The sequence below is a fragment of the Hipposideros armiger genome, unplaced genomic scaffold, assembly GCF_001890085.2.
Source record: "Hipposideros armiger isolate ML-2016 unplaced genomic scaffold, ASM189008v1 scaffold_78, whole genome shotgun sequence".
Classification (NCBI taxonomy): domain Eukaryota; kingdom Metazoa; phylum Chordata; class Mammalia; order Chiroptera; family Hipposideridae; genus Hipposideros; species Hipposideros armiger.
Window position 1 is genome coordinate 3452878 of NW_017731428.1, and position 7734 is coordinate 3460611.

General features: G+C 46.8%; 1 protein-coding gene across 3 annotated transcripts in view; it reads right to left on the reverse strand.

The window, feature by feature from the left end:
• Nucleotides 1–1483: 1483 nt before the first annotated feature.
• Nucleotides 1484–7734, reverse strand: part of NSMCE2 (NSE2 SUMO ligase component of SMC5/6 complex) — a 228874-nt gene continuing 222623 nt past the window's right edge. For all 3 annotated transcript variants that reach the window (XM_019643451.1, XM_019643450.1, XM_019643452.1), the window contains one exon: nt 1484–3265. In XM_019643451.1, the coding sequence (XP_019498996.1) occupies nt 3148–3265 (118 nt within the window). In that variant the 3' untranslated portion in view covers nt 1484–3147. The remainder of the gene's footprint in view (nt 3266–7734) is intronic.

Here is a 7734-nt window from a genome sequence, read left to right on the forward strand (position 1 = left end):
GCAGAGGATAAACTCTGCCACACAGACAGGGGGTGAACTGGAGTGTTGGAGACATAGGGGAGTGTTGGGGAGGTGGCGGGGGGTTGGGCTGTGGTAGAAAGCTGAATGCCAGGCCTGAACTTCATCCCATAGGAAAGGAAGGTTTTTGAGTAGGATGTGGAATTACTCGATCAGTATTCTAGTTGATTAATACGAGAGAGTGGGTAGGTGGGGGGATAATGGTTGGAGAGCAGCTGCAAGCCTGGTGAATAGTCTAAGTGCCTGGACCTGGTGGGGTGTTTGCAGAAGGAACGAGGGAAGGGAGACGCACTGGGCTATGCTAAATGCACGGATGACGGGGGGTCTGCAAGCCTGAGAAATGGTCTCAGTAACAGACATAAGGAAGGTGAGATAGAAGTACAGGTCTGCTGGTCATTTGTGTCCTCTGTGGTCCTGGGGCAAAGGGCCTAGAGGGCCAGAGCACTTGCTCTGCACTCACTGTTCCTTAACAGTGTGGGCTCTGCCACCCACCAGTGATGACCCTGGGCCTAGGTTTCTCATCTGTAAAACGGCAGTAACCACCACTGCCTTCTAAGGTTGTGGGGAGGATTCACTTCAGTGACACATTTGAGGCACTTAGGCCTGAGCCCGGTGTGTAGCTAGATGTCAGTTCATGGTGGCCTGGGTTCCTCTCAGCCCTGTGCTTTCTCTCTCTCCTCACATTCGGCTTCCGTTGGGCAGAAAGCTGCACTGGCTGCAGGAGCTGCCTCAGGCTGGACACTCTTTTGAAGCTCTGCATAAGGTGAGAAATAAATGATCTCATCTTTTGGAGTTTGTGGTGATGTTTTAAACTTACTCAGCTGGAAGTTTCTTAAAGGAACTAGCATTAAAAAAAAAATGTCATGTTCACATAATGGTCCAAGTCTTAAAATCAGTCATATCTGAAAAAGAAAAAAAATGATGTAGCTACAATGTCTAGTGTGGTTTTCAAATGTCACTCATGGGGCCGTGGATAATCTCAGGTAGGACTCTGGGGCTGTCCTAGGAAGGAGGGAATGGAATTCCTACCTTCTCTGGACTAGAACTGCCCCCCTCTCCGTTGTCTTATGTTACTGGGTTTATCAGTAAGATAGATATGATTTCATTTGAAGAAAAGGTTTCACTTTTTGGGAAAACTCATGCAATTGAATTTAACACACGTGCCAAGATTGATCATGACACCCAAATAGTGAGCCGTCAAAGATGCAAATCAATTTTACATAAAACTTCAAATTCTTTAATTGGTTACACAAATATTCAAAACATAGTTTTTGAAGACTAAAGAAGGCAAAACCTTCACAGGACACACATGCTCTCCCCTTTCCACAGTAGAATGGTGTCATTTTGCATTTTTCTAACTGATATTGGTATCTATGCTAATATCTTGGAATTCTCTTGGGAAAGAGTGGGGAGAAATGCAACTCTGAACCTTGGGCAAACATTTCATGCTCATCTCTATCTGTTTAGGAAACAAAGTATTTCACAAAAGAAGCACATTCCATGAAAAGTATGTTTGTTCTGGCTTAAACATAATCATTTCCTCAGGAAGTCTGATTCAGATAAAGCATCTTAAGAGATTCAAAATCACTTAGTTTGTAGCAACGGAATGGCATACTACTTCCTGAATTCCATGAAAATGTCTTAAAAATTAATTCTGCTGTTTTAAAACAATGCTTTTAAACCCAAATATATGTTATTACCTCATGGGCATTGCTGCCTCTTAGATGTCATATCCAGTTGTTCCCTGCATTTTAATGAACTTTTTTTGCGCGCGCACACACACACACACACACACACACACACACACAATACACGTGTATTTACAAAAGGCTCAGATTTTAAATGTGGACTTTGAGTATATTCTTAGATTCTAAAGAAATCAACAGGGAGGAGGAGAGCGTGGGGTTAAGAATCGAGACGCTGACACCAGACAACCTAACTGCCCGTCCCAGCTCTGCTTCTCTCTAGCTCTATTAATTTCCATGGGTTCCTTCACATCTGTGTCTCGTTTTACTTATCTGTAAAATGGAATAATAACAGTAACTCTCTTATCGGGCTATTACGATAACAGGAGTTAATATATATGTAAAGCATTTGGAATAACACCTGGTATACAGTAAGGGCTCAATAAATGTTAGCCATTATTAGCTATTCTTGGTTTCCTAATGTAGTCAGGATATGCTTCATCTGGTTTCATTAAATATTCTAGCTGATAAAAGGTTGCTATAGAGACTATTAATAGATTAGCACTCTTTACACAATTAGAATATAATCAAGGATATTCAATTTAAAGACCCTGCTGGTCTTAAGACCACAGACTTTCGGGGCTAACGGGGCATTTAAGAACATCAGGATCAACAGCTTTCTTTCAGGGCTGAAGACCCAAGGCCAAGGGCGATGACGCCACTTGCAGAGAGCCACCACGCAAGGTGGCGAACAGGGTGGCTTCCCGCGGATGACACAGGCTCTGGGGGCTGCAGCAAAGTTTCCACTATGGGCGTCAGCTGTCACGGTATCGACTACCACAGTATGCGGCCGGGGAATTCTGTGCCTGTCCGAATGACAGAGCAAAGTGTCTATACATGTGGCATGGCCGATAGACCAAGTGCATGTAGGTAAGCGAGCTAGTGTTGCTTGATGACCTCATGCTCGTCCTTTCTATACTGACAGGAAATCCTTCAATTTGGTGCTTCCATGTGTTTCCATGTCACATATCCCTTGAAAGGCATCATATTTAGTTAAAACTATAATAATAATAATAATAATAATAATAATAATAATAATAATAAACCAGTCTGAAGTATTAGAAACAGAAAGGCCTGGTGCCACCTCGCCTGCACCATTGGAAGGGTTTACACCTTGGGAGGGGCACAGACTGAACACACTGTAGATAATCAAACTTTTATTTAAAATTACGGAATACCTAAAAATAAACAATATAATTTCCTTGAATTTTTATTGGAACATAGAAAAACATGCTTTCAATTACACTTAAGACCTTCAAGTTTTACCCCACACAAAGTAAGCTGGGCAGCCCGTCCGTGCTCGGAGAAGCACCGCTCTCGGCAGGCCAGGCGGCCGGGGCAGGAGGTAGGCTGCGCAGGCCCCCCGCGGGCAGGCGGCTTTGTCCTACTCGGAGGGATGGTGCTTCCTCTTGTTGTGGCTCTCAATCGCCCTCCTGAGGGCTTCATCCTGGATGAGATCGGACATTCTCACGTTGGTGTGGCTGCAGCCGATCTTTGGGCAGCTGCGAGGGGTAAGAAAGGCAAGTCAGGCCGCTTAGCTTTAATGCCCGCCCATAAGCTGCTCTCACATACACGCTTTCCCAACAAAGAAGCCCGCTGAAAAAATCAGGACTGACGTACACGTACAGGCATTCACTTATTCGCAGCGGTGCCCACCTGAGCCACGCCCTGTCCAGTGCTGCGGGCACAGGAGACAGATGCACCAGACATGCGCACGGTAAGTTCATTTTGCGTTAAGTGCTACGAAGGTGAGGAAGCAGGGACGAGGGGGCGAGGGTGGGCCGAGGCTTTTCGAGCTGGGGTCAGGGAAAGCCTCGCAGAAACAAGTGTTGGGTGTGGCTTGCAGGTCTGCAGGAAGAGCAAGGTCAAGGTGGCTGTCACGCCCAGGGCGCTTGGAGACCAGGTCAGAGGGCCAGTGAGACTTTGGGTTTTCTTCTAAATAAAATGAAGAGAAAACACTGCAGTACTTGAGAGAGGGGAGGGGTGTGGTTTGGTTTACATTTCGGAAACGTGGCTCTGGCTAGTTAGTGGAGAACATGGGTAGAGTGGAAACAGGGAAAATAGGGGGGCGGGATCCTGCCTCAGTTCAGGAGAGAGACTGCAGCCCAGCCGGCATGAGGGTGGGAGCAGCGATCGGCTTCAGGACAGAAGCGAAAGCAGCACGTCCAGGACTTGCCGATGGATGGGACATGGAGTGTAAAGGAAAGAGAAGGGCTTTATTCAGAGCTTGGCCTGAGCTGATGGGTGACTGGCGGTACCCTTATCTCTAAGGGGAACAACTGGAAACCAGGCTGGGGAAGGAATCAGGAGTCCCGATCGGTCTATGTTTTCTCTGAAATACCCATCAGTCCTCTCAGTGGAGCCTGAGTGGGCTGATGGGGACTTCAGCTGTGGCTGAGGACATTAGTCATCCACATGGGGGGAGAGGGGGGACTTACAGCCATGGCTGTTTAGATGTGGTCTCCCCGAAGGCAGAGGGTTGGATGAAGTCACCTGATTTCTTCTCAACATGAACCAGATTTTTGGCAGCGTAGAACGTCCAATGTTTGGAGTCAAGCTGACCTAGGTCTCAATTCTGTCTCTACTGCCTACTTGCTAGTTATGAGACCACAGACAGCCCACCTTACCTTTCTGAGGTCCTGTCCCTCCAAGTTAAAATGGGGGAGAATCCTCATTTCATGGGGCTACAGGCAACACACTGCTCAGTATTGTTGGTTTCCTTTATGAGTCATTTGTTCCCCAATCACCGTTCTTCTAATACACTTTAAAGTGGGTGATCTCTCTCTATTTTGCATACCTCCATTACACACATGCACACACTCACACGTGCATTTGACCCTTCTGTGTGAGTGGATCTGTGCTAGCTAGGTCCTGGGCACCCAACTGTGAGATACAAATATAGGTTCCTGTGCACACAAAGCTCGGCCCAGTGATCCGAGACAACGCTCCAAACAGCACAGGTATAATTAGGTCAAAAATAAAAAATACAAAACAAGGTCAAAAATAACCAACACGAGACGCAATACATAAACTGGAAGGGACAGGAAGTGGGTCACGGGAGCGCTCATTTGTCCAGTAGTAGGAAGCCCAGCAGTTCAACATGCGAGAGGAACTCTCTCGGTCCTGATCTCTGGGTCAAGGAGACTTCATATTAGAGGGACATCAATCACTGTAATGAATAATATGCTTGCTAACAATATTTCTTTTTAAAATACTAAAATGTGCCCGAGATGGTGTTAAAACGTGGTTCTAGAAAGGCAATGATATGAGTGACGACCTGGCCCAGCTGTGCACCACTCTGATGACGTGGTTTTGGGTTAGGGTAAGGAATGGAGGCATTTGAGAAATGTCTTGCTTACACTAGTTTCAAACACCCTGATTCCTCCAAGTGAATTATTTCTTTAAGTATGAAAGTAAATTGCTGAGAATATCCAAAGGCAATGGACGCTTTCATGACCGCAGAAAAGGCATTTTTCATCACTCTAACTTCTGGGTCATGCAAATACGACTCAAAGTAGGTGGCTGGGCTGAACCTCACTGAAGGTTTCTCAGCCCATGGACATCCACGGTGCCTGCCTGCCGGCCAGCTGGGCCTCGGTCTCTCCCCACTGCACAGAACACAGGCCTTAGCCCCGAAGGCCAGACAGTGAATAAGCAGTGCATAGGGAAGTGGAAAGCGAGGTGGGGAGGACTTCCTGATGACATCAGTGGTTTTAGTCAGTAAATGAGAGCATTCTGAGAATGTCTGCTGGGATTAACCACCCCACTCAGCTGCAGGCACATTCATCTCAGAGGGACGAAGCCCAGGGTGACCTGTGTCAAACAAAGACGTCTGAGCTCAATTAGGGGACAGATTCTGGGGAGAGAGGCATTAGCCAAAAAGTCCTTCTACGGGGAGCTGGATGGCCTGATGACACAAATACGGGCTCGAGTGAAAAAGACCTAGCTCATGTCCCCTGGCTGTGACACTCTGGGCAAGTGACTTAAGTAATTCCTGTGCCTCAGTTTCTTCCTCTATAAAGATGAAGGTAGAGCATAGGCTTTTGTGAGAAATAGGTAGGATAACGTGTGACACGGGTCCAGGAATTCACTGAGGTCCTACAATGCGTGCTTCCCGCTCTAGTCCACGGCTTCTCCTCCCAAGATGCTTGTGGACAAGGGCCAACCCCACGGACAATGCTGGTGGGTGGGACATGGCGTCGAGCCCATGGGGGCATTTTGCCCCGTATCCATGAGGGTTCAGGGAAGGCTTCTTGGAGGAAGGGTTCATGCAGGAGCTGCGGGGAGAACCTTGTTTCTCACCTGATCTCAAATACACACCAACACAAGTTTTGAAGGGTAAGAGGTGGCCATAATGACACGGTAGTGAATCAGGGCACGCCCCCTCTAAGATAACAGCACTCCATAAAAGCATTAGTGATTTCATGTTAATCCCCACAACATCCTGGTGAGCAAGACAGGTGTGGCAATACCCAACCTTAAGCACTCGAGTCATTGCCCTGTAGGAGTCAGAGCTAGAGGCCTCCAAGCAGAGGCTGGGTCCTGCACTTGGGTCACTGACAGGGCAGAGCATTTCATCCCAGCAGCAGGCAAGCATGGAAGTGTCGGCTGAACAAAGGGAACCCGGGTCTTAGAGGTCCCAGAAAGCTGTGGGGAACCTTGGCTTCGGCATCAACTCAAAAGTACAAGATTCTGAGTCATATGAGCTCTTGGATCTGGGTCCCAAGAATTCCAGGGTCCAATCCAGCCCTAGAAAGTTCTAGAAAGAAGGTCTATAGCTAACCTCTGGAAAGCTGAGTGGGATGGATTCCTATCATACCTAAACAGAGAGTAGCTGTACCCTACACCCTCTGAGTTTGAAATCATGTGTCACTACGTAGGGAAGTAAGTAATAACAACGCTAGCAGTCTCGGCCCTAATAGCCTTACTGCTATTTGCTTAGCTTCCTGTCGTTGAAAAAGAGCTTTCTCCTAAGTGGTTTGCTTCTGTGCTGCCAAGAAATGTGCTGGTCCAGACATAGGCTGGAATTCCCCAACATTTCTTTAATCCTGAATTCTGTGAGATGTTACTTCCATTTCACAGATGAAGACACTGAGGCTCGGAGAAGTCAAACGACTTGCTGGTAAAACAGGGACTCCAAGTGCAATGCTGGAGCTCTGCTGATCAACGGCACATTTCTATTCAACTTAATTTTACCCTACACGCCCTTAAATGTGACTTTGCTAAATGCAGTGCAGGTTCTCAAACAAAAAAAGAAAGAAATGACTGTGAAAAACTGGAAATATCTTATTCATATGAAAGTCATAAGTCAGCTTTGTTAGTAAGATAATACATAGCCTGAGTATTAAGAAATATATGTTAGGAAATTATTCTAACTACTGTATTTAGACATGGCTAATGTCTCAACAATTGTCTTCTGACTCAAACCAATATTGAGAGGTCCTTCCCAGAGACTCAAGCACGGACAGTAAAATTTAGTCAGTGCCCAGTAACACAGTGGTGTACCTGGAACTGCGGTCTAACAAACATAATTAGAACAATCTAGGAGGAAGAGTGGAGATTTCTCAAACTGGATGTGTCATAGATATTTTTAAACAAAGGGAACTCAGAACTGTTCATCACCCTAACAGGCACCATGGGAAATGACATGACTTCACGCTTCATGAGGAACCTGTGAAGAGATCCTGAGTTCTAATCTAACCTTGTCTTCACGACCCAGCCCTCTGGCTCCCATAATGCTCAGCTCTCTTGTCTCCCTCCCCCTCCGCCCCGACTACGTCTTAGACAACTTCACTAGGGTCTCCTTCCTCTGACTGCTCTTTCATGAATGAGCCAAGTGCTTTATTAGGGTCTACATCAGGCCCTTTGTCAGGTGCTGCGGTCAGCACGGTGAGCAGAGCAGAGCTGGACCCTGGCCTCATGTTGCTTGGAGCCAAGCCCAGGTCCTGTCCATGCTGGCTCTCAGGTGGCA